The following is a 25,676-nucleotide window of genomic DNA, read 5'->3' as shown; positions in this document are numbered from 1 at the left end:
AACATGTGCTGTGCTATAAAAAATATTATACTCTGATATCATATAATCTTACATGCCAGAGATAATCATCATGTACTATGTTTTCTTTTTCCTTTACAAAACCTACAAAAAGTTAAGTTTTTCTTCCTTGTAGCATTTTAGTACTTTTAATTACCATATTTTTTACTATATAAATAAAAGGATTAGCTAGTTAGTTGATTTGATATCATAAAGCATATACGTAGACATCCATCATTCTAAGGTTTCTTACAAAGTGACGGGCTGTAATCATCATTCATTGGATTTTGTCTGACGGCAATCGTAAAAGAAGACATTTTGTTATTTTGGGAATGCAACAGACAGAAAAATGAAAAGGTTTACTGGTCCCTTCTAAGTAAAGATAGCTCTCTTACCTATCCCACACATTCGTATTTAATATTATATTACCTTGATTATTTGTATATAGTAGATGTGTGTAGTGCATGTCTACATAATTTATAGATAATTGTTATTTGGAATTACATGTACATAGTATATAATATAACCATATAATTTGATATCTTATAACCAGATGTAAAAACGATAAAATGATTTTATGATAGATGCACATGCACTTTTACAAATTGGACATACAGTATATAACTTCAGAACATAATCGTATAATACCAAAAAGGAAAACAAATCATGATTCATGTGTTGCATCTTTCGGTTTTGGATTCCTTTTCATTGTGGGACAATTTCTTTTTCTTTTTCTTTCTGTTTTTGTCAACGAACAGTTTCTCGTTTTGTAATTTATTAAGGCACTTCACAAATTTATTCTCCACCAAGTTATAATTTCTTTCACATAACATTAAGGATGTTTTAGTAAAGTCCACCGTGTGCAAGTTGTTATTTGCCTTTTCATATGTTTTAAGAAAAAAAAAAGGAAAAGTGATTTATAAAATTATTATCACCTTGGATATTAGCAATCGCATGCATGATCAAATAATGATTTTAACCTAGAGAATGCGATAAAAAAAAATATTTTATTTGCAGAAAGTAGCATTTAATTTTGCGAAGAATATTGCATTCTATTGGCCAAGTCCCCTTTTCTGGAATTATATCCTTTTTTATAATTTATTCTTTTACCATAACTGGTATTGAACTAAGTCATTAAGATAAACTATAAGATATCATGTCCACATGACATGCCATATATCTGTTACAGTATAAACTGAATGCGTGATTAATGCTGATGCCAAAAGAAAAATCTCGTTAGTGCTTGACAGATGTGATTTGATTTTGGTATTTGTGATCACCTTTATTAAAAATGTACTATGGTCAATGTAAATAATTTAAAATGTATGTTTAAAAATCTCGACTAAAATAATTATAATCTAAACCCAAATATTAGTATATAACTATGTTGACCAAAAAAATGATAGAAAATCTTATAAGTTAGATGAATGATATAATCTAAGAGAAACTGTATGAAACATCCTTAGTATGAAACTTTAGTCATTTCATTGTTTTGTTAATGCGTATCCATTCTGTCAACACCGACGCATTTGTTTTTACATGTTACAATGAAAATCCTATATGGAGTAAATTTTTACACCATTTGTTTTGATGGAACCATATACACACATATGAGATATGACCTATTCCATCTTTGTTACTGATGTTGAATATATTTTTGGCGTGTTCTAGAATGTACATGTTAGGCTACTGTATATTCAAGAATAATTAATTGCTAAGAAGATTGTATTAAACGGACAATTATTAAAAATACACAAAACTTGAAAAGAGAGGCTAATAATTATTAAGTAGTGACTATAGGGGTTTGTAATTACGTAATTAGGCTGCGTCATAGAGGATTGCTTCCAAATTGGATCTCAAACGTGGACCTACTACCGACACTTCTGACTCATGCTTAGACTCCGAACACAAGACTTCGAATCTTAAAATTAATTTTTCCTTAGATTTGTTTTTTTTTTTTTATCTCTTATTTTATTTTTAAACAAGAAAATTCCCTCCAACTATAAGATCCAACGGCTGATATCACCCTATACCTTTACAGCTAAATCTAAATCTCCGCCGTCCGATTCATCTCTCTCTCTCTTCTTCTTCTTCTTCTTCTTCCTTCCTTCCTTCTTCTTTCCTCTCACTCTCAGATCTCAAACCTCACCAGAAAAAGATAAAAACTCACACTTTCTCTCTCTATAGAGAAGAGAAAAAAAAAACTCATTATTCCCATTTTACCCTTAAACCCAAAACAATATGGTTGAAGCACAATCATGGACAACGCGGCGGATGAGCAATCCAAGATTCGACGCCGCCGCAACCGGCGCACCAACCATCGTAGACATCCCCGGAACACCTCCACACTCCTCAGCTTCCTCACCTCTCAAACCTTTCTTCCTCTCTTCCCCCACCATATCTCCGACAATCCTCACGGCGGCTATCATCGCCGCCTGGTTCGGCTCAAACATAGGAGTCCTCCTCTTAAACAAGTACCTCCTCTTCTACTACGGTTTCCGTTACCCTATCTTCCTCACCATGACGCACATGCTCTCCTGCGCCGCCTATAGCTCCGCCGTGATCAACTGCGCCGGAATCGTTCCACGTCAGCACATCTTGTCTCGCCGTCAGTTCTTGAAGATCTTATCTTTATCAGCCATCTTTTGTCTCTCCGTCGTCTGCGGCAACACGTCGCTGCGTTACATCCCTGTTTCTTTCAATCAAGCTATCGGAGCCACCACGCCGTTCTTCACCGCCGTGTTCTCTTTTCTCATTACCTGTAAAACAGAGTCCACTGAAGTTTACTTAGCTCTTCTCCCCGTCGTCTCCGGCATCGTTCTTGCTTCTAACTCTGAACCTTCTTTTCATCTCTTTGGTTTCCTCATCTGTGTTGCTTCCACCGCCGGCAGAGCTCTCAAATCCGTCGTCCAGGTAACAAAACTTAATTTACCATGTAATAATCCGTTTGGTTTTAATGAATTTTCCGGTTTAGTACCAATAGAATCCGAAACTGCGTTCCGATTTCGGTTTTATTACAGCACATCTCTCTTAATTATGTCCGAATTAGGTTTATTTATAACAAATTTGGAAGGAGTTGGAAACTGAACTGAGTCCGGTTTAGTTCAGTCTCTGTCTGAATTTGAATCTATAGCGTATATATGCACATGATCAGATTCAAATTCTGTTTTTGATCGGTATGATCGAATTGCGTATAGATTTAGATTGGATCTCACTTTGATTAGAAGGAATTTTATTTGAGTTTGAATCCGGTTATTTAGCGGTTTGATTGAACCGGATTTTTGTGTTTTTCTTTTTATAGGGGATAATTCTGACGTCGGAGTCAGAGAAGCTACATTCGATGAATCTTTTGTTATACATGGCTCCAATGGCGGCTTGTATCTTATTACCATTTACACTATACATAGAAGGAAACGTGTTAAGAGTCTTGATCGAAAAGGCAAGGACGGATCCATTGATCATCTTCTTGCTAGCCGGGAATGCGACAGTTGCATACTTGGTGAATTTGACGAATTTCTTGGTGACAAAGCACACAAGTGCACTCACATTGCAGGTTTTGGGGAACGGAAAAGCCGCGGTGGCTGCCGGAGTTTCGGTTCTGATATTTAGGAATCCGGTCACGGTGATGGGGATTGCCGGATTTGGTGTCACGATTATGGGAGTGGTTCTCTATAGCGAAGCTAGGAAGAGATCCAAATTGCTTAACCAGAAGTAAAAAAAAAAAAGTGAGAAGAGAAAAAAAGATAACTGGATTTTAAACCGATGAAGTAATTTTTATTATTTTTACTTTTTATTTTTCTCGGTTTAGTTTCTTGATTCTTTGGAATTCTGCTATTGTTTTTGAACCGGTTTGGTTCGTTTTGAGAGGGGGGTAAAATCAATTTAATTGTAAATGGTTGAGATTGGGTGTGAAACCTATGAAATGGAAAAGAAAAAAAAAAGAGGGAATATATATATACTTATAACAAAAGTGAAAAAGTAGGGAGCATAAAGTAAAGGAAATAAGATTGTATCTTTATTTTATTTTCCTTTTTTTTATATTTTTTCCTTGTACTGTTATGTTTTATAGTTTGTCTTACCAAAATTATCAAAACATAGTGAGGGAAAAAATGTTAAAATAATAAATTTCTTTCCACTTCTGATTTGAGTTTCTCTGTTAGGCGAAATCGCATTTTCATCTCGTTAGTTAAATTTACACATTTTTTTCATTTTCATTATTTTTAGCAACTTGCCATCTTTTATTGTCAACTTGCTCTTTTTTATGCCAACTTGCTCATTATTTACTTGAGACCTATTTTTATAAATTTTGTATTCTTATAATGATTTGCAATCCTACTATTTTGATCTAAAAACTAGTTTAGCATTGTTACAGAACACGTTAGACAAATTTTATGTTATACTATAATTGAGTAATCAAACTCTCTATTCAGCTGAACCAAACGTTACATCCAAAATGTAATCAGTATAATATAGGTTTAATAAGATGTTGATTTTTTAGCTAATGTAGGTTAATTAGTTTTATCATTTGACTTACTTTTCAAGGTGTGTTTCAATATAGCTAACATTTTAAGGTGGTAACGCAATAACACTTACTTAATAGGTTTAGCCGTTTAGGTAATATAATTAATAGAATAGTTATATTACATGCTTCATTTCATATAGGATGTAAACAAATCCAAGTTGTTGCGGTCTCATTCTCATAATTGCTTGCATATACTAGTATAAATCTAACGTGTTGGTTGGAAAACCACATTTTCTTCAAGAATTTATGTTTTAAGTTTGTTTTTTCAAAAAAGGTGTAAAAATTAAAAAGAAAATAAGAAGAGAGAGAGAGAGAGAGAGAGAGAGAGAGAGAGAGAGATAATGACAGCTTATGTGAGTTTGTCTTTTGGTCCAATTCATGCGAGGCTATTAATTGATTTATTATCACTTTTGTATTATTTAGTGTCGCAGTGATTCATAGGTTTTTGTTTGGATAAAGGGAAAAGTAAAGCCAACAAGTGACCAAATTCGTGGAAAAAATCTCCTAAAAGAAGAAGAAGAAGAAGAATACTTGCTTCTTCACATATGTTTGGTTGCTCCACTCTTTCTATCCCTTTTCCAAAATTTCAATCATATAAAATTTATATATACCATTACGATTGTGAAACATAGCCTACTTATTTGGTTATTTTCCACTGAAAAATCATAACTCGAATATAAACTTAAAAATGTGTGTGTACGAGTTGTAGACAAATACACATATACGTATTATTTGTTGATAATGTTATTCACTTTTTTGACATCTAATGTTATATTGTTGTGTTACTTGTGTATAGGTTGGTTACGGCAACGAATTGGCTTTGAATAAAATCTACTTAACCACTTCAAAACTGACATAGTAGTCCTGAATCGTTTGATTAGCTTAGATTTTGGTCTATCCGATCAAGATACTTTATTTTTTTTTTGTTTTTTAAAGATGTGAGACTTAAATCCTACGAATTGCTTAAAAACAAAATGCAAACAGAGGAAATCGAATCAACTAAAGACTCAAATTTTGTTTCGTAGAAGGAAGAACAGATAAGCAAAATGCAATTTGAGTCTCGTGACTAATGGAACGACCTTTCCTATCTGTTTTTTCATGGTCTCTCTGTTTCCAAGTTGTTTGGATCGAAACACTTTCACGAGAAACCTAAGCAACTTTCCAGGAAAGTATTGGTTCTCTCACGTACGCATTAATTCACACCATTCAACAAGCTCTCTCGTGATTTCTTCTCCTTAACCACATACGTTGCTTTTTAAACTTAGTCCATTGCATCTTTCTATATACATCAACATGTTTCCTCTGCATACGAGAGAAACAAATTACATAAATTTTCCTGTGTTTCAAGCAAAAGATTGCCCTGATCAATGGAGATGAAACAATCAAATGCTCATTCCAATTTCGCCGACATCAATGAAGTTGAAGAAGAAGCAGAGCAAGAACCGCAACAGCAAGATAACAACAACAAGAGGTTCTCTGGTTACAGAGGACCAAACCGAGGGAAACAAAGACCATACAAAGGTTTCAGCAGACAGGTATCTCTAGAGACAGGCTTCTCAGTGCTTAACAGAGAATCTAGAGAAAGAGACGACAAAAAGAGTTTACCAAGGAGTGGTCGTAGCTTTGGCGGGTTTGAAATAGGCGGAACCATCAACGGTGGAGATGGTCGGAAAGCAGATTTCAGTATGTTTAGGACCAAATCGACGCTCAGCAAACAAAAATCTCTATTGCCTTCTATAATAAGGGAGAGAGACATTGAGAATTCTTTGAGAACTGAAGATGGTGAGACCAAAGATGATTCCATAAATGAAAATGTTTCTGCAGGAAGATACTTCGCTGCTCTTAGAGGACCCGAGTTGGATGAAGTCAAGGTAACAACTAACAACTTTTCTTCCTTTTATCTTTCTCTCTGCAAAGCTTACTACTGTAGCATAGTTCCAACTGTATTATCTTTCAGGAAAATGAAGATATTCTGCTTCCAAAAGAAGAGCAATGGCCGTTTCTTCTAAGGTTCCCGATTGGATGCTACGGTATCTGTTTGGGACTTAGCAGTCAAGCTGTTTTGTGGCTTGCCCTAGCGAAAAGTCCCGCTACAAACTTTTTGCACATCACACCATTTATTAACTTAGTTGTATGGCTATTGTCACTGGTAGCCTTAGTCTCTGTGTCCTTCACTTACATACTCAAATGCATCTTCTACTTCGAAGCTGTCAAAAGAGAGTACTTTCATCCGGTTCGAGTCAACTTCTTCTTCGCTCCTTGGGTGGTTTGCATGTTTCTAGCCATCAGTGTACCTCCCGTGTTCTTATCAAACCGACAATACCTCCATCCCGCAATTTGGTGCGTTTTCATGGGTCCTTATTTCCTCCTCGAGCTAAAGATCTACGGGCAATGGCTTTCAGGAGGGAAAAGACGACTATGCAAAGTCGCAAACCCGTCTTCTCACCTTTCTGTTGTAGGGAATTTCGTCGGGGCCATCTTAGCTTCAAAGGTTGGATGGAGTGAAGTAGCTAAGTTTCTATGGGCAGTCGGTTTTGCACATTACTTGGTTGTGTTTGTAACACTTTATCAGAGACTTCCCACAAGTGAAGCTCTGCCTAAAGAGCTTCATCCTGTTTATTCTATGTTCATAGCTGCCCCATCAGCAGCAAGTATCGCTTGGAACACGATATATGGCCAATTCGACGGATGTTCAAGAACTTGCTTCTTTATTGCACTCTTCCTATACATCTCCCTTGTAGCGCGGATCAATTTCTTCACCGGATTCAAGTAAGTCAATCTCAGGTTTATATATTTTCTCATGTGTTGATGCAATTAAGTGGCTAAGGAGGTGTATGCAGGTTCTCAGTAGCGTGGTGGTCATATACTTTTCCTATGACAACAGCATCAGTAGCAACAATAAAGTATGCAGAGGCAGTACCTGGTTACCCCAGCCGGGCTCTAGCACTCACTCTTTCCTTCATATCCACGGCCATGGTCTGCATGTTGTTTGTCTCCACGCTTCTACACGCCCTTGTCTGGCAAACTTTGTTCCCAAACGATCTTGCAATTGCCATTACAAAGAGGAAACTTACCAGGGAGAAGAAGCCTTTCAAGAGAGCTTATGACTTGAAGCGCTGGACCAAGCAGGCTCTGGCCAAGAAAATATCTGCAGAAAAAGATTTTGAAGCCGAGGAAGAATCGCGTCACTGATGCAAAATCATGGAATACAATAGTATCTTTCATATCGAAAAAATAGTCATGAAAACATTTTAGATAGTAGAGACACAAGTAGGTGAGACAGCTTAATATGTATATCTCCAGAAGCATGTTTAATAATAATATTACATCAATAATACAGCACTCAAAATCTCATTCACAGTCCAAAGCTAGCTGAAGAAGAGATCACACAAAAAAAGAAATCACTGGGTGACATGAATCAAACAGGCAAAGAAATGGTTCTCTGGTTTGCTAAGTTGGTCGGTGGTCGGAGGTCCCAAGATGCAGAATTTAGTGAATCTTCAGGTTTGATAAAAGGTAAAGTGATCTCGTTGATCATTAATTCTCCACAGAACGGGCATTCGCTGGCAATAGCATCATCTAGCTCTGACCGAAGCTGCCTCACGGTAAAGAAAATATGTCAAGCCATAGAAAAATGTTAAGAAAAGATTGAAAAAAAGGAAAGAATAACGAAACAAATGTCCATACCTTGTCTGCAGTAGTTGCATTTGTTATGGGTTCATCAGATCGGCTACCATTTATATCCCTCCGGGTTTCGCTACCAAGCAATGTCAGCTGCTTCTGCAGATCAAGTATATGCTCGGCCTACAGATTTTTGGATAACCAAAAATGGAATCACAATTTTAACATGGAAAATTAAGAACTAAGCTACAGGTATAATTTTGTCCAAAAAAAAGCTGCAGGTACAGTAAATCGTACCCATAATACTTTCATCATAGCATACACTCCAGAACAACTGAATACACTAAATTTGCAGAATCTAATACGCAAAGGGAACTCATGGTTAGAAACTTACTTGCTCTTCGTGTGCACAGCTTGTGACGTGTGTGATCAGGCACTGTGCATGGAAAGAGTGCCCACAAGGAAAGACATAAAAAGGAGCTAATGGTCCAGCTGAAGAATATCCCTGGGCCATTCTGAAATCTCCGGTCATCATCAAGATTTTACGTTTACAAACCTGGTAATATATTGAAAAGCATAAGCTCTGCTGGTAATTTTGGTGCTTCGCACATAAATATCATAGATAAGTTCTGCTGGATGATCATACCCCGCATTCCTCGTCACGGTCGATTACAGCATATCTTTGAGTTAGCGCACTAATATCATTTCTAATGTTATCCGCACCACGTGTGGCATCATTCATCTCCTCTTTCAGTTGTTCTATTTGCTTGTTGTAATCCTCAAGAGATGAGCAAATCGCTTCCTGCAAGAGGAATTGAAGAAAATAACAAGAGAGTAGAAGCAACTTGTAAGGTCCAAGACTAGCGTTTGTGTGTCTTGAAAAGAGGAAAAGTTGACTAACCTTGAAGTCATCAATTAAGGCGAAGTCCGGAAAGAAAGGCAAAATATCTTCTATCTTTAGAAGACCATCAGTTTCCTTGAGAAAAGCAATAGCTTTCCTTATGTTTTCCCTTTTAACTCCCTTTTCCTGCTTGACAACATGCTTTGCAACCATCAGCCAGAGCTTCTTTCTCAAGTCTTCATCATCTTCAACCTTATCAGCCTCAGCCATAGCCAGTTCTGGATCAATCTGTAAAACAAAAGTTGTATTTCAACCAACCACTACCAGAAGAAAGTTCGGACTAAAATGGTCAACCAATCTTTCTGAGACGTATTGACATCATGTAATGTGGCGAATTCAGACTCTTTCAGTAGCCATTTTGTTTCAAACAAACTAAAGATCGCGCGAGTGCGAAGAAGAAGGAACTGGAGGATAGCTGATTTTTTATATTAACGGTATTATTACCTGAAGAGCAAGGGCTACTGCCTCTTCATGCATAGACATCATGCTGTAGATATGGACACAGGCACGGGTTCTCTTTTCTTTGAGACACAGGCGCAAAGCATATTTGGGATCGTAGAAAAACTCGGGACCGTTTTCTCGTCCTTTCCCAAATTTGCATTGCAGGAAACGAAGCAGGGCACTGTCATCTTCCTAAATGTATAAGAAAAATAAAACCATTACGTAGCACTCCAGCAACCTATAGTCAGTTGTCACAGTCATACAAGTGAAAAAAGAGACAGTAACCCTAGATGTTGCTTCCCGGTTAATTACATGACTCTAAAGTTATAAGGAATCAAAGAAAATTTGTCACCGAAAACCAACCAAACCTGCTTGGCATATAATGAGAGAAGTAAATTGTGAATCCCTGGGTCCTCGTTATGCAAACGGTGGACGCAAAACTCAAGATATTTTATGACTTCATGTGTCTCGTTCCTGCATTTTGATTTGAGGAGTTATTGTCCAGATATATAATGAACATATAGTTGAGAAGTGGGACATTACTTTGCATGAGGTTCGCTTGAGTAGCGCATCATTGCAGTAATTAATCTCCTTGGATTAAGGTTTTTGTTGGCCATCCATGCTTCCACGGTTTCATACGCGTCAAGCATAATAAGCTCCGGCGCAAATTTGTACTGAAATGAGCAAAATATATACTGGTTTACAGGACAAAACAAAGATTGGGAGACTACATAATATCACAAGATCCCAGTGCTTATATTTACAGACCTGAAGCTCATCTGAAACTGAAGATTTCTGTAGCACGTCTAATGCTTTCTTTGCTTCCCCTTGCTAATGGATAAAAGACAAAACTCATAAGTTCAACTGAGCAAGCCTGAGTAAGATATTGTATATATGAATCAAGTATGAAAAGAAAACTTATCACGCCATTCACCTGAATATAATGGTGGACTACAATTTCATATTGNATTTGGGATCGTAGAAAAATTCCGGACCGTTTTCTCGTCCTTTCCCAAATTTGCATTGCAGGAAACGAAGCAGGGCACTGTCATCTTCCTAAATGTATAAGAACAATAAAACCATTACGTAGCGCTCCAGCAACCTATTGTCACTTGTCACAGTCATACAAGTGAAAAAAGAGACAGTAACCCTAGATGTTGCTTCCCGGTTAATCACGTGACTCTAAAGTTATAAGGAATCAAAGAAAATTTGTCACCGAAAACCAACCAAACCTGCTTGGCATATAATGAGAGAAGTAAATTGTGAATCCCTGGATCCTCGTTATGCAAACGGTGGACGCAAAACTCAAGATATTTTATGACTTCATGTGTCTCGTTCCTGCATTTTGATTTGAGGAGTTATTGTCCAGATATATAATGAACATATAGTTGAGAAGTGGGACATTACTTTGCATGAGGTTCGCTTGAGTAGCGCATCATTGCAGTAATTAATCTCCTTGGATTAAGGTTTTTGTTGGCCATCCATGCTTCCACGGTTTCATACGCGTCAAGCATAATAAGCTCCGGCGCAAATTTGTACTGAAATGAGCAAAATATATACTGGTTTACAGGACAAAACAAAGATTGGGAGACTACATAATATCACAAGATCCCAGTGCTTATATTTACAGACCTGAAGCTCATCTGAAACTGAAGATTTCTGTAGCACGTCTAATGCTTTCTTTGCTTCCCCTTGCTAATGGATAAAAGACAAAACTCATAATTTCAACTGAGCAAGCCTGAGTAAGATATTGTATATATGGATCAAGTATGAAAAGAAAACTCATCACGCCATTCACCTGAATATAATGGTGGACTACAATTTCATATTGCTCCTTCAAGTTTGCAAAATATACCAACTCCTCAACCCGACCATAACTACAGGAGATAAAAAAGAAGAAAGGTGATGTCTTATACTGCAAACAAGAGATCCTAGGAGATGTGCTGAAAACAGTCTTTAAGAGAATAGCTTATTCCATAAAATTAATACACATCACTATAAAGGTCCAAGTGTTCACTGTCTAGGGATATAATTTAATAGATCACCTGGGAGGCTGGGATACTTTTGGAATTTACCTTTCCAGAAGTTTCATAGTGGTTGCCTCATCCAATACATCCTTGCAGTCGCTCATGAAAGCACGGAACTCTTGAATGACTGAGTGGTACTCCGAGTCGCGATTTTCTATAGCAGTGTCATCTTCCAAAAGCAACCGATTTATCTAATCTCGCATTCAAGAAACATGGGACCGAGAAACAAGATACAAAAACTCAGAAAGCAAACCGGGGGAGATAAAATATAAGAGGAATCGGGAATACTAGATGAGATAACATAAAGAATTTTCTAAATATATGTTTAACGAGAAGTGAGAACTGAGAACACGGAGAACAAAAGCTAAACCTTGTCCAAATATAGCNGAAAGGTGGTGTCTTATACTGCAAACAAGAGATCCTAGGAGATGTGCTGAAAACAGTCTTTAAGAGAATAGCTTATTCCATAAAATTAATACACATCACTATAAAGGTCCAAGTGTTCACTGTCTTAGGGATATAATTGAACAGAACACCTGGGAGGCTGGGATACTTTGGTAATTTACCTTTCCAGAAGTTTCATAGTGGTTGCCTCGTCCAATACATCCTTGCAGTCGCTCATGAAAGCACGGAATTCTTGAATGACTGAGTGGTACTCCGAGTCGCGATTTTCTATAGCAGTGTCATCTTCCAAAAGCAGCCGATTTATCTAATCTCGCATTCAAGAAACATGGGACCGAGAAACAAGATACAAAAACTCAGAAAGCAAACCGGGGGAGATATAAATAAGATGAGATAACATAAAGAATTTTCCAAATATGTGTTGAACGAAAAGTGAGAACACAGACAACAAAAGCTAAACCTTGTCCAAATATAGCTCAGTTGCCCAGGTTGATATCATGGTTATTTGGCATTTATCATCCTTTGAAAGATTATCAAGCTTCCGCAACAAGAATGTTCTCAAAGCTTCCTGTAATCACACAAGGAACAGAAGGCAGTGAATATCCAAGCCCACATGTGACACACAAATTTCTCTCCTGAACAGCACGCACATGATTAGAGATTTGTTATGTTATATAATTAACTTAAATGCTTACCGGTTCATTTATACTAATAAACTTCAAAGTGACCTCCTCAAAAGATATTACGTAATTGATCTGCGAAGAAAACATTGTACCACGTCAAGGATGAATTACATCATGTAAGAACCAAGTACAACAGAGGAGCTAGAAATTACTTTGGCGTAGAATGATGCTGCTCGCAGATATTCCTTGTTGGTGAATGCAGCTTCTGCCTACAACAGAAGATGCCCAATCCAAAAATAATCAAAAGAGATATTCTTTCTGCTAATTGTCTATAGGCAGGCGACAGCAATAATACGATAATAAAAGGATTTGCAGATATATGACACGTATGACATAAAAATCAATGCCTATTAACGTCAAGGATCACCTGAACTAAATAAACTTGGTCTCTCTGGAGAGGGTCACGACAGTTTGCTAAAGCTGCAGCATAGACTTTCAAGTCTAGGTACACCTTCCACATATCTCGGCCTTCGTCAATCACAGAAACCTAGAGTGAATATATATCCAAACCCAAAAATGAGAAGTGAAAGCAGAAGATATTAGAAGAAATTTTCTCAAGCAGGTTTACTATCATTATAAACGAGTAAGCCAACAACAAAATAGACCTGGAATATCGAATTTTGATCATATGCATAGAAGAGGCCTGCAGAGGCATCGCTGCAAAGTCCAATAATGCCCCTCGAAACTGAATCTGCTGTTGTATCAAACTGGAGCTCTTCAATGATTTGCTCACTTATCCGATTCACAACCTACCCCCGTATGTAAGGAATGCAGAAGCCAGAAAGTAAGCACACTTATGAAACAAAACACTTATGTGTAGCCAGATGAAACTAAATACAAGGAATGTATCAATTTCATGCTGCCCAAACACACCTTAACCTTATTACCAATAAGAAGCAAGAAATGATACTCAGAGAGTGCCATCGAACCAGGCTTGACTGCTTCAGTGCCATCACTCAATTTTGAGTAATTCAAGAGTGCTTTGTTCTCCACAAAGTTTTCATCACCATTAGGATAACTACCAACAAATTTCATTTACATTACAAGATGACATAACATAGAAAGATCCACAAAAGGTCAAAGGGACACTGGTACAGTCATTCTACCTGTGCTGAGCTCCAAAGTTCAGACCACCATGATAAATTCCTGTTCCTGAAAGCCATGCAAAATGCACTGCTCTTCGTTGCTTTATAAAGAAATGTAGTTCACTGAAAGACGATAAATATAATATGTTCAGAGAGCAGTGTTACAATTTGTGATTTCTTTCATACGCAAAATGAGCTTAAGGTAAATCGAGCACTTGCCTGTTTGGTATTTCACCAGGAAGTTCCATAAAATGAACAGCACGTTCTTTATAACTAGCAAAAACAGACTGGAGTAAACACTTAGTAGTTAGAAATTTTGCACGCAAGAAAAGCTAATCCACATTTTAAGAGATCATAGATCTGAAAGCAACAAAGATCAACAGAATAAGATAAATCGTATTTGAAAGAAGGAACAATACACTTGAAGCCCAACCATTGGCGAATAAATTGGATCCTGTTCAATAATATAATGTGACCTTCCAGTTAGTTTTTTAATGCTACCATTTCATATTATGATAAGAAGTTGATTTTCCTAACTATCATGATAATTGATGTTCCTAAATAAATCATAAGATGGGTACAGAAGTCAACACATAACAGAAGAGAGTTCAGCTTACTTCTAATGTTCCAATCCCGGTAAAGGAGTAGAGACGAGTGGGAGTTACAGCCATCACATAGTACCTCATCCCACTGCTAATGTTGGCCGTTTCCATCTACACATTTGTTTCAATAAAAGGCAAGTGATTGGAATAATAATAATAAATCCAATGTAGGAAACATAAAATTTCAAGTCAGTGTAAAATGTTAGTACCTGCAAAGCCATGAAAGCCTCGGGAAGTTCTTCTAGTTCAAACAAAAACTTGATGTACTTCTCTCTCTTGTCCTTCTCATCTACGGCCATCTCAAACAGCTGCCCATCCTGAGTGCCCAGAATGATCTCCTTGGTAGAAACTGAATTCGGGGAAAGACAAAAACAGAAATAATATTAAACCATGTCAGGAGAAAAAAAACAAACAAGAAAAAAGACTCATCATAATAATATATCACGAAAGCATCATAATAACCTTCAGTAATCTGTTGTCTATTCCAAGCGACGGCATTAACAACCAAACCTTTCAAGCGGCTCAAGACACGAGGCTTAGGCCACTTAGCATGAGTATAAAAGGTTTCAGCTCCACCAACACCAGTGACAGTAGCAATGCAATGGCTACCACCAGGATCAACAAAAACCTTATGAATCGATTGCTCCCCAGCTCGACCAACAGAAAGATCAACATCTAATACCCAAAAAATAAACAGATTTATCTCACAACACCTCAAACTTATTCCGGTGAAATTAGCAAACCAAAAGGAATAAAGAAACTTGAAAATTTTACCATTAGAATTGCCAAGTCCGAAGTCATGGCGTATAATCCATCCTTTACTAGTTCCCAGAACAATTACATCGTTCCCAGCAGCCATACATGTAATCATTCCCCGATTCTTCGTGGCATATCTCTCTAGGAGATCAACTGAAAATACTTGCCTCCCTTGATCCATCCTCTTTTGATTGATTAAAACAATAATGAGAGAGAGAGATTCTGAATTCTCAGAATGAACACATTGGGACAAAATCGAACTGTTAAATGTGAAAAACCAAGCGGAATCGTTACCTTTCGCCGGAGATCTTAATCGGCGAGCAGGATTAGTCAGTCCCGGTTTATGAAATCTGATCGGCGACGACAAGGAAACAACACCGTGTGGATTCCGACTTATTTCAATCCAACAACAACATTAAAAGGCCGACTCAAATAAAACAGCCAAAACGGCTGCGTTTTTATCTTGGTTAGTCTGATTCAATCTCAAACCGGTTCAATGTTGTTGAAATTGGATTTGCATCAGTTTTAAAATTAAAGAAAAAACCGCACCGTTTTAAGAGTTCTCGGAGGCTTTTTAATAACAAAAGTGTTGGAGCTGAGAATAGGCCCAGCCCAGTTACAATTTATATTTAATTTTCTCTTTTGAAGAAAAGTTGTGATGTATTTATCCGATTTGGGTCGCTGTAACTTGTGGTTGCGGATAAACAATAGAAAGGACAAAGACCAAGAGGGTAACATGGTAATTTACATTACTCCGCCCTCCAGAAAAAATCTCAACGACTCAAAAACCTTAGAAGTTAGCAAGCAACGAATCAACGCCACTACCCCAAAAAAAATTCCAAACAAACGACAATCCGTTTCCCCGACCCGGTTTGAATCTAAGCTCCGTGTCACATGAGTAGTTGGGTATAATGACCCGTGCCGGTATCTACCGGAGCAGGAGGAGCGGTACACCTGATTCAGAGACATCTTCCGGAGGAGGAGGAACAGCCGTGATGAGAGTGATCGTGCCACTACAAGGAGTGGTTCAAGGGCATGGTGGTTTAGTCTTGGGCTCTGTAATTCCTTGTGCTTTCTTCTACTTTCTCCAGTTTTACCTCAAACGAAACCGTAGAGACGAACCAGAACCCGAACCCGACCCGGTTATTCAGAACTCAGCCTCCTCTACCAACAACAACTCGGGTTCCTCGAGTCCGACTCAGTCCGAGCTTAATGGCTTGTCTAGGTCTCTCTCTCGGGTCATTATCTCGCCGAGAAGTTCCGGGGCTCACGTTTCCGTTTCGGGTCGGGCTAATTGTATCCTCAAAGGTGGGGATTCACAGGGACTGAGACGGGTCGAGGAGGATTCGTATGATGAGTCGGGTAACCCGGATGGCATCATCGAGCTTGGTTTAGCTCAGAACAAGGTCAGTGAAATCAAAAGTTTCGATTTTTATTTGATTGGTTCTGTGAATATTATTTAACTATTGTTCTTCTTTTACAGTTGAGATTGGATGTTATCAATGATTGGGTTTCTCAAACTTCGATTGGATTGAGTTTAAGTGGGATTGCTTCTTATGAGCCTCCTGATGGACTTATGGAGCTCAAAATGGTTATTTTTCCTTTCAACTTTTCATTGACCCACTTATGATACTGATACAGATGAAGGAGCTGTAGATTTTCAAATTCTTTAGTGTAGCATCTGTTCTTGTTAGATCCTTATGTGTTCTTGTTTTTTGCATTAAAGTCTACTGCTTTTTGATCCTTATGTGTTCTTGTTTTTGGATTGAATGTGGAATTCTCATTATTTATTGGGACAGGGTGTGACAAGGCTCATGTCTGAAGCAACCAAGAATGTTGTTTCTTTTGATCCATCACAGTTAGTATTAACTTCCGGTGCAGCTTCAGCTATCGAGATACTTTCCTTCTGCTTAGCTGATTCTGGAAACGCTTTCCTTGTTCCAACTCCATGTTCTCCCGGGTAACGATTTCAGACTCTGTGGCTGCATAGGAATACTTGGTCCGTAGCTTTAAAAAGTGATCTGTTTCTGCAGATTCGATGTAGATGTTAAATGGCGAAACGGACTTGAAATCATACACGTTCCTTGTAGAAGTTCTGACAATTTCAATATATCAGTGACTGCACTTGATAGGAGTTTCTCTCAAGCCAAGAAACGTGGTGTGAGAATCCGCGGAGTCATAATCTCAAACCCTTCCAATCCCATGGGAAGTCTCTTGACCAGAGAAAATCTCTACGCTCTTCTAGACTTCACCCGAGAGAAAAACATTCACATAATCTCCAACGAGATCTTTGCTAGTTCGGTCCATGGAGATGAAGAAGAAGCAGAGTTTGTCAGCATAGCTGAAATAGCTGACACAGAAGAGCATCTTGACAAGGAAAGAGTTCACATAGTGTACGATCTTTCAAAAGACTTGTCTTTTCCAGGACTCAGAGCTGGCGCCATTTACTCCTTCAATGAGAACGTTCTAGCAGCTTCGAGAAAGCTCACAGCGCTCTCACCCGTGTCATCACCATCCCAGCATTTGCTCATTTCCGCAATCTCCAAACCGGAGTTCATTCAAACATATGTTAAAACCAATAGGCAGAGACTACAGAGAATCTACTCAGAGTTTGTNGACAAGGCTCATGTCTGAAGCAACCAAGAATGTTGTTTCTTTTGATCCATCACAGTTAGTATTAACTTCCGGTGCAGCTTCAGCTATCGAGATACTTTCCTTCTGCTTAGCTGATTCTGGAAACGCTTTCCTTGTTCCAACTCCATGTTCTCCCGGGTAACGATTTCAGACTCTGTGGCTGCATAGGAATACTTGGTCCGTAGCTTTAAAAAGTGATCTGTTTCTGCAGATTCGATGTAGATGTTAAATGGCGAAACGGACTTGAAATCATACACGTTCCTTGTAGAAGTTCTGACAATTTCAATATATCAGTGACTGCACTTGATAGGAGTTTCTCTCAAGCCAAGAAACGTGGTGTGAGAATCCGCGGAGTCATAATCTCAAACCCTTCCAATCCCATGGGAAGTCTCTTGACCAGAGAAAATCTCTACGCTCTTCTAGACTTCACCCGAGAGAAAAACATTCACATAATCTCCAACGAGATCTTTGCTAGTTCGGTCCATGGAGATGAAGAAGAAGCAGAGTTTGTCAGCATAGCTGAAATAGCTGACACAGAAGAGCATCTTGACAAGGAAAGAGTTCACATAGTGTACGATCTTTCAAAAGACTTGTCTTTTCCAGGACTCAGAGCTGGCGCCATTTACTCCTTCAATGAGAACGTTCTAGCAGCTTCGAGAAAGCTCACAGCGCTCTCACCCGTGTCATCACCATCCCAGCATTTGCTCATTTCCGCAATCTCCAAACCGGAGTTCATTCAAACATATGTTAAAACCAATAGGCAGAGACTACAGAGAATCTACTCAGAGTTTGTCAAAGGATTGAAAGGTTTAGGAATCGAGTGCACGAGAAGCTATGGAGGGTTGTTTTGTTGGGCAGATATGAGAGGATTGATCTCTTCTTACAGCGAGAAAGGCGAGATTGAGCTATGGAACAAGTTCTTGAACATTGGTAAGATCAATGTAACACCAGGGTCTTGTTGTCATTGTATTGAACCAGGATGGTTTAGATTCTGTATCAGTAATTTGTCTGAGAAAGATGTGCCTGTAGTTATGAACCGTATCAGAAAAGTTTGTAAATCTCAAGATTGAAAATGCTTATCTACATTCCTCAAAACGCTGTTCGGTACTGGGTACACCAGACTAACAATTTCATTGAACAAACATAAATCTAAACCGGAACATCCCAAAAAATCACCAAAATCTAAAAGAATGAACTTATTCCCCTCAAAACACTAAACTGCACATTTTCTATGCAATCTTTACTCAAAAAGGAAAAAAAACTTCATCATGATCCAAATCCATTTCGGATTGATTCAAGAACCTGCACAACCTCAGCCATACTCGGTCTCTTCAGTGGATTCTCTGACGTGCAAATCAATCCTAACTTCATGACTTGAATAAGCTCATTCTCTTCAAAGTCTCTCAACCTTCTGTCAAAACAAACAGAAGCCGAACCAGTCTCCAATAAATCCCTCACATAATCTTTCAAGATCAAGACTTGGTTTCCTGATGGAGACTCCACTGGTTTTCTACCTGTAACCAGCTCAAGAAGAACTACACCGTGACTATACACATCGCATTTCTCACTGGCTCTCAAACTCTGCTGAGCTAGTTCTGGAGCAATATACCCCACCGCGTTGTGGAATTTCTTAGTCAACCCGAAGCTATCCATAACCGGAAGAAACTTTTCTAATCCATAATCTGATAGCTTTGCTTCATATCTTTCGTCTAGAAGAATGTTGGTGGACTTAACATTGAGATGAAGTATTGCTGGTTTACAGTCATTGTGAAGGAAAGAGAGCGCTTTTGCAGTCCCTAAAGCAATCTGAAATCTTCTATGCCAATTTAAATCAGTATTCCCATGGCTTGAGCTGGCTACCGGGAAGATTCTTACGTGTAGATTATCGTAGAGGCTACCATTAGGGACAAATTCAGAGAAGATTAACTGCATTGTTGAGGAAAAGTAGTAACCTTGAAAAGAAGACAGATTTGGATGTTGCAAACCTCCAAGCCGTCCAATTTCTTGCTCAAACTCTTCTTGGTTTCTGATTGTTCCTAAAGTCTCAAGCTTCTTCACTGCAATGGAAACCCCTCCTTCGAAAGATGCTCTATAGACTGATCCAATCGACCCCACGCCAACTATGTTTTCCTTGTCGAGCAAAGCTTTTGTACCCGCCTCCCAATCTTCATACTTTGATGGCAAATTCTTGCTGAAAAGAACAAGTTTTCCAATTATCACACCGGTAGAGTCAATTGAAGACGCCAGAGGAGTGGTTTCAACTGTAAGTATCTCTTCGTCTGTTCTCCTTTTTCGAGTTCTTAAGTTCAAAGCAAGCACTATGCAGACACCAAAGAGGATAACAGCAGCCGCAATAATAACAATGATAACCGAAATGCTTAGAGCATTGGAATTTCTGGATTTTGCTGCAGCTCCATGTGAATTGCAGGGAGTTGTTACAAGTGGATCACCGCAAAGGAAAGGGTTGTTCAAAAAAGCAGAAGATCCAAAAGCTTGTATCACTGGAACAAGAGGGATAACACCAGAGAGATTGTTATAGGAGACATTGAAATGCGTTAGTGTATTCAAATTCCCGAGGGAAGATGGGATTGACCCTGAAAGCGAATTCTGCGAAAGATCAAGAAACTGGATTCTGGAGAGCTTCCCTAGATCAGATGGGATACTTCCATTGAGATGGTTTTGATGCAGATCAAGAATCTTTAGGTTTGTCAAGTTTAATAGCTTCTTAGGGATATCTCCTTCTAAATCATTCCCTGAAACATCTCTGCCACCAACAAACAAAACATTCAACAACAATGTGAGATTCAATATATCAAATACCTTAACAAGAATGGAGAAACAGTTAAAACTTACAGTTCCTGAAGTACTCTGCAATTGGATATATCCTCTGGGATTTCACTAGTGAGATTGAGATTATGCAGATTCAAAACCTGTAGAAACTCCAAACTTCCAATCTCCCTTGGTATCTCCCCATCTATAGAATTATTACCTAATCTGATCACTGAGAGCCTCTCCATCTTCCCAATACCTCCCGGGATACTCCCATTCAGCTTGTTAGACTCCAAATCCAAAAGCTTGAGACTTCTGCAACCCGTGACACTACTAGGTATCCTCCCGGTTAACTCATTCGATGAAGCATCCAAAAACTCCAAACTTTCACTGCAATCAGCTATCTCTTTAATCTCCCCACCAAACCGGTTCAAAGAGACATTGACATAAGTTATGTTCTCAAATCTAAGAACATCAAAAGGCGCTAATCCATGGAACAAATTGCTTCCCAAATCGACAAGACGCAATCTCTGACATTTAGGTATCTCCTCAGAGACATCACCAGACAACAAATTGTTTCTCACTAAGATATACTCAAGCACCGGAATTTCACAAATCCTAGGCGGCAACACTCCCTTCAGATGATTGTAAGATAAATCAAACCCTTCAAGGCTGTTACAGTTCACGATTGAAGCAGGGATTGATCCAGAGAGATTGTTATGAGACAGTGAAACAAATTTGGTCTTGTCACACAACTTAAACAGAGAAACCGGAATCTCACCGGAGAAACCATTTTTAGACAAGTCTAGAAACCTTAAACTAGACAAATCACCAATAAACTCCGGGATCGGACCAGACAAGGCATTGGAACTAACATTAATCGTCCACAAAGTTTCCAACTTTGAGTAATCCAACGGTAAATTACCTGTAAACCTGTTGCCAAACAAGGTCAGAACTCGAACAGACTTAAGATTCGACAATCCCGGAGCTAGGGTTCCGGCGAGACTTGTGTTCCACAGAACGATCTTGTCCACGAAACCTTCTGAGTTANTGAGAGCCTCTCCATCTTCCCAATACCTCCCGGGATACTCCCATTCAGCTTGTTAGACTCCAAATCCAAAAGCTTGAGACTTCTGCAACCCGTGACACTACTAGGTATCCTCCCGGTTAACTCATTCGATGAAGCATCCAAAAACTCCAAACTTTCACTGCAATCAGCTATCTCTTTAATCTCCCCACCAAACCGGTTCAAAGAGACATTGACATAAGTTATGTTCTCAAATCTAAGAACATCAAAAGGCGCTAATCCATGGAACAAATTGCTTCCCAAATCGACAAGACGCAATCTCTGACATTTAGGTATCTCCTCAGAGACATCACCAGACAACAAATTGTTTCTCACTAAGATATACTCAAGCACCGGAATTTCACAAATCCTAGGCGGCAACACTCCCTTCAGATGATTGTAAGATAAATCAAACCCTTCAAGGCTGTTACAGTTCACGATTGAAGCAGGGATTGATCCAGAGAGATTGTTATGAGACAGTGAAACAAATTTGGTCTTGTCACACAACTTAAACAGAGAAACCGGAATCTCACCGGAGAAACCATTTTTAGACAAGTCTAGAAACCTTAAACTAGACAAATCACCAATAAACTCCGGGATCGGACCAGACAAGGCATTGGAACTAACATTAATCGTCCACAAAGTTTCCAACTTTGAGTAATCCAACGGTAAATTACCTGTAAACCTGTTGCCAAACAAGGTCAGAACTCGAACAGACTTAAGATTCGACAATCCCGGAGCTAGGGTTCCGGCGAGACTTGTGTTCCACAGAACGATCTTGTCCACGAAACCTTCTGAGTTACAAGTGACTCCATTGAAGCTATTGCAGAGGTCCCCGTCAGAGACCCAAGAAGCCAAACTGTTGTACGGATCTTCACTGATACTGTCTTTGAACTGAAGCAAAATGTCTCGCTCATCGATTGTTGTATCAGAGCGAGAAGTTGCAATGTAGATGAAAGTTACCAAAACCAGTAAAAGATGAACCTTTCTCATATCCGACTTGATTAAACGGAACCCGAACCCGAACCCGGTTCGTTAATTTACAATCTTTTTCTTCCAAGGAGCTCCAAATTGGGATCCGTTCTTATAACACCACAATCAAGAACAACAAGTAGCTGCATTTCTGAAACCCAAAATGTGATTGAGCTATACGGTTGATCTTTTTCTTGGGATTGAGCTATTAAAGCTTAGAACTTTTGAGCTGCTCCTGCATTTAATTTAGTCATCCTTAACGGTTAGAAAAAAAAAAATCTACCGACCAAAGTCAACACTTTCAAGAAACGACAAAAGAAGAAAGAATCACAGATTCAAGAACAGCTGGTGAACCAAACGAAACTGAACAAAAAAATAAGAAATTTGTTCAGAACTCAGCTCACCTTTTGCATTATAGAGAAGAGTAATGTGTGTGTGTGCCTTGGCTGGAAAGTAACTTACTTAATGAAAGAATTAAATGATCTCACTCTCTCACTCTCTGGCTTCCACCAAACGAAGATGAAGCACGTGCCTTGCTTTGTTCATCGTCTATATATTGAGCGATACATATGTGTGTATGTAAACGTTATATGTAATGGAGTATAGAGAGTGTCTGCTTGTCTGTACTTCTACCAAAGCATTTATTCTCTCCTTCACCAACCATTATTAAACAATCCTTACCTAATTGTTTTCACAATTGTGTAAAAAAAATTATTAGAAATATCGATTTTTTAAAGAAGAAGAAGAAGAAGAAGGAAAGAAACAAGTAGTTATGGTCCCCATTGCAAACATATTAAATGCGTGAACAGACAACAGAGAATTGTGCATTTAGTATTCTATTCAAATGATCAGAAATTATTGGGAATATATATTTTTTCTAGTTATAGTAAAAGTGAATGACTTAATGAATCTACATGGCTTTTTGATGATGGTTTAGAGTAGGATTCATTTGTGAATATGTTTGGTGTTAATGCAGAAGTTGAGGGTCCAATTTCAAATCAAACTTTTGGAAAGAAATAAGGGTTTTAGAAAAAGGGAAGAGAATTAGAGACAGAGACGGGTGAGTGAGTGAGTGACCAAAAAGAAAGTAAAAACGTCTTTCTGCATTTGTTTGTTTCTGTGGCTTTTTGTTCTCTCTGTTTTATGTTATTGTGTTTGTTTGTTAATTTGTTTAAATAGTTTTGTTCCTTTTTCCCCAATTTTTTTTCATGATTATTTCGAAGATTTTGATTTAGTTCTCTGAAGGGAGAGCTCATTGATAGAGATAATTTCATCATGCATAGAGGACACACAATCTTCAAGATGAGACATTGAATAGCACTGTAAAATCATTACCGTTGTACACTTGTCAGAGTTAATTATTTTGCCTTCTGGTAACCATTTTTTATGTCTTATTTCAATTTCCAATCATGCTTTGTGTCGGAAATTTGAATTAATCTCCTCACCGTGAGGTCCTCACGTTATTAACTCATACTAGTATTTGACTGTTGTGTTCTTCTTCCAACTGTATGTAGGAAAAGCTTATGTACTACTCCATGAGCCCAACAATACATACTTCAATGAGTTGGATTACAAGCAACGAAAGATTAGAAAAATTAGATGATCTAATAGATATACATTGAAATTTTTTTCAAAATTCAGTTGATATATATACACAAGAAACATAAAAATTCACTTTTAAATGAATATGAAAAACAAAACATATATATAGTATCAATTTCAAGATCGTGTTAGATGATATGTTGGGGTAACGAAGCGCTTAATGGTGGAAAGAGTTAGAGTATTGGATTTTGTAGTGTCTCCACTTCCTCTGATTGCATTGCACTTAGCTTCTTCTTTGCATAGATTGTGCAGACTATAGTAGCGCTTGCAGTTACACAGAAGCCGAGAACATTCACGACTATCTCCACAACAGAAAGCATGTGTCTCTCGTCTGATGCAACTGCTAGTGTTCTTAGCATTATTCCCCTGCAAATAACAAAAAAAAAAGATACACCAATCTAAGATTCTGCAGAAACATGTCTGAACACAGAGACAGGAGACAGAGAGAGGGAGGCTTATACGTGTAAATTGAGACAAAGATTTCAGGAACCATTCCAACAAGAGAGCCTAAGATGTAAGGACCGTAGTGAACTCCAGTTGCTAATGCGCAGTAGTTGTAGATCATGTAAGGGAATGGAGAGACACGGATTAGAGTGACTGCTTGAAACTGATGAAACCATGTTCCTTCACCGGCAGCTCTAAGTATGGCTGCTTTTTTCGGGTATTGCTTCAACCATTCCTGCAGATAAAGACCAGGAAGAAAAGGGTCAAATTGATCATCTAAAAGTTTAATAAGTATGCAAGCCAAAGAGTGCACAAGATCCAAGTGTTTGAGAAGATGCTTACTTGCATCTTGTGGAGAAAGAGATGTCCGATTAAGAAAGGAAGGGTAACACCAATTGATGCTGCTGATAAAATCAACAGAAACCCTTTTCCATAGCCAAATGTAAGTCCAGCCATCCACATGGAAGGAGAAGAGGGAAGAAGAATGCTTGGGAACAAGGCCACCGAGGCAAAGAGTAGAAGACCGAGAACCGGGATGCTGAAAGTGCCTCTCACCCATTTTATAAACGGAATCAGTTCCTGAAAACGTTAACACAGCAAACACATATGAGGATATATATACTTCACGTTTCATAACATAAGAGACCAACTCTATTATCACAAATATCAACAATTGCATGATTGACAAACATCAGAATGGATCACTTAACTTAATAAACACATACACAAAATACTACAAATCCATATAAAAATTATTTGCATTCGAACTTAAGGCTGGAGAGCTGCAATGGAGTATAAAAACATCAGCCACGCCATAGGCCACCCATTAGCATCACAAATGAAGTTACATATAGGAACATGTCAAACTAATTCTGGAACAAGCAAACATAGAAGATTGAGAAACACCAGACAGAGCTGATGAATGATAGACAAATTAGCAAACCACAGACGCAGAATTGGACGAAAGTTTCAAGCTTTAGTAGCTGAGCTCACAAATCATCTGGTGTGAATACGTTCTAAAAGACAAAAGAACCCTAATTTAATCAGAAGAAACTAGACTCCTTTACGCATACCCTAATTCCAAACAAATGTAACCATATAAGCAATCAGATCTTCGAATAAAAAAAAAAAAAAAAAAAAAAAAAACCTTTT

The 25,676-nt window shown here is 38.3% G+C and overlaps 6 protein-coding genes across 11 annotated transcripts; 3 read left to right on the top strand and 3 right to left on the bottom strand.

Moving 5' to 3' along the window:
- On the top strand, nt 2,107-4,020 carry LOC104771421 (probable sugar phosphate/phosphate translocator At1g12500). The gene is made up of 2 exons (XM_010495941.2): nt 2,107-2,910; nt 3,299-4,020. Exons 1-2 carry the CDS (start codon nt 2,239-2,241, stop codon nt 3,710-3,712), a joined length of 1,086 nt encoding a protein of 361 aa, XP_010494243.1. The 5' UTR covers nt 2,107-2,238; the 3' UTR covers nt 3,713-4,020.
- Nucleotides 5,511-7,873, top strand: LOC104771404 (guard cell S-type anion channel SLAC1-like). Its single transcript, XM_010495919.2, has 3 exons — nt 5,511-6,390; nt 6,477-7,288; nt 7,360-7,873. The coding sequence occupies exons 1-3, from the start codon at nt 5,887-5,889 to the stop codon at nt 7,709-7,711; spliced, it is 1,668 nt and encodes a 555-aa protein (XP_010494221.1). The 5' UTR covers nt 5,511-5,886; the 3' UTR covers nt 7,712-7,873.
- Nucleotides 7,725-15,444, bottom strand: LOC104771411 (vacuolar protein sorting-associated protein 18 homolog). Of its 5 annotated transcripts, none has more exons than XM_019243422.1 (25): nt 15,332-15,444; nt 15,056-15,221; nt 14,744-14,956; nt 14,491-14,630; nt 14,297-14,392; nt 13,899-13,966; nt 13,701-13,802; nt 13,468-13,612; nt 13,200-13,343; nt 12,962-13,081; nt 12,747-12,803; nt 12,607-12,666; nt 12,372-12,479; nt 12,076-12,218; nt 11,281-11,359; nt 11,115-11,177; nt 10,890-11,020; nt 10,715-10,820; nt 10,451-10,538; nt 9,486-9,586; nt 9,042-9,269; nt 8,787-8,942; nt 8,535-8,696; nt 8,207-8,323; nt 7,725-8,114 (listed from the first exon to the last, which is right to left on the bottom strand). In XM_019243422.1, exons 2-25 carry the CDS (start codon nt 15,216-15,218, stop codon nt 7,938-7,940), a joined length of 2,967 nt encoding a protein of 988 aa, XP_019098967.1. In that variant the 5' UTR covers nt 15,219-15,221; nt 15,332-15,444; the 3' UTR covers nt 7,725-7,937. The 5 variants fall into 5 exon arrangements, with proteins under 5 accessions (XP_019098967.1, XP_019098966.1, XP_010494232.1 ...); XM_019243421.1 differs by lacking the exon at nt 12,076-12,218 and adding an exon at nt 11,558-11,700 and having other exon boundaries at nt 15,332-15,443; XM_019243420.1 differs by lacking the exons at nt 10,451-10,538; nt 10,715-10,820; nt 10,890-11,020; nt 11,115-11,177 and adding exons at nt 9,851-9,956; nt 10,026-10,156; nt 10,251-10,313; nt 10,417-10,440 and having other exon boundaries at nt 7,938-8,114; nt 9,486-9,674; nt 11,305-11,359.
- LOC104771370 (probable aminotransferase ACS10) lies at nt 15,799-18,766 on the top strand. Its single transcript, XM_010495890.2, has 4 exons — nt 15,799-16,443; nt 16,521-16,628; nt 16,837-16,997; nt 17,883-18,766. Exons 1-4 carry the CDS (start codon nt 15,949-15,951, stop codon nt 18,739-18,741), a joined length of 1,623 nt encoding a protein of 540 aa, XP_010494192.1. The 5' UTR covers nt 15,799-15,948; the 3' UTR covers nt 18,742-18,766.
- LOC104771381 (probable LRR receptor-like serine/threonine-protein kinase At1g12460) lies at nt 18,720-23,116 on the bottom strand. 2 transcript variants are annotated; one of them, XM_010495901.2, is made up of 4 exons: nt 22,883-23,116; nt 22,298-22,713; nt 20,525-21,479; nt 18,720-20,435 (listed from the first exon to the last, which is right to left on the bottom strand). In XM_010495901.2, exons 2-4 carry the CDS (start codon nt 22,497-22,499, stop codon nt 18,938-18,940), a joined length of 2,655 nt encoding a protein of 884 aa, XP_010494203.1. In that variant the 5' UTR covers nt 22,500-22,713; nt 22,883-23,116; the 3' UTR covers nt 18,720-18,937. The 2 variants fall into 2 exon arrangements, with proteins under 2 accessions (XP_010494203.1, XP_010494199.1); XM_010495897.2 differs by lacking the exon at nt 22,883-23,116 and having other exon boundaries at nt 22,298-22,872.
- On the bottom strand, nt 24,143-25,109 carry LOC104778694 (transmembrane protein 64; the record flags this gene model as incomplete). Its single annotated transcript, XM_010503140.1, has 3 exons — nt 24,143-24,446; nt 24,542-24,759; nt 24,867-25,109. Coding segments are annotated over 3 exons (654 nt in total), but the record flags the coding sequence as incomplete, so codon positions are not given.

The sequence above is a fragment of the Camelina sativa genome, chromosome 3, assembly GCF_000633955.1.
Source record: "Camelina sativa cultivar DH55 chromosome 3, Cs, whole genome shotgun sequence".
Lineage (NCBI taxonomy): Eukaryota > Viridiplantae > Streptophyta > Magnoliopsida > Brassicales > Brassicaceae > Camelina > Camelina sativa.
Note: the sequence above shows the minus strand (reverse complement) of the source record. Positions and strands in the feature narration are given on the sequence as shown.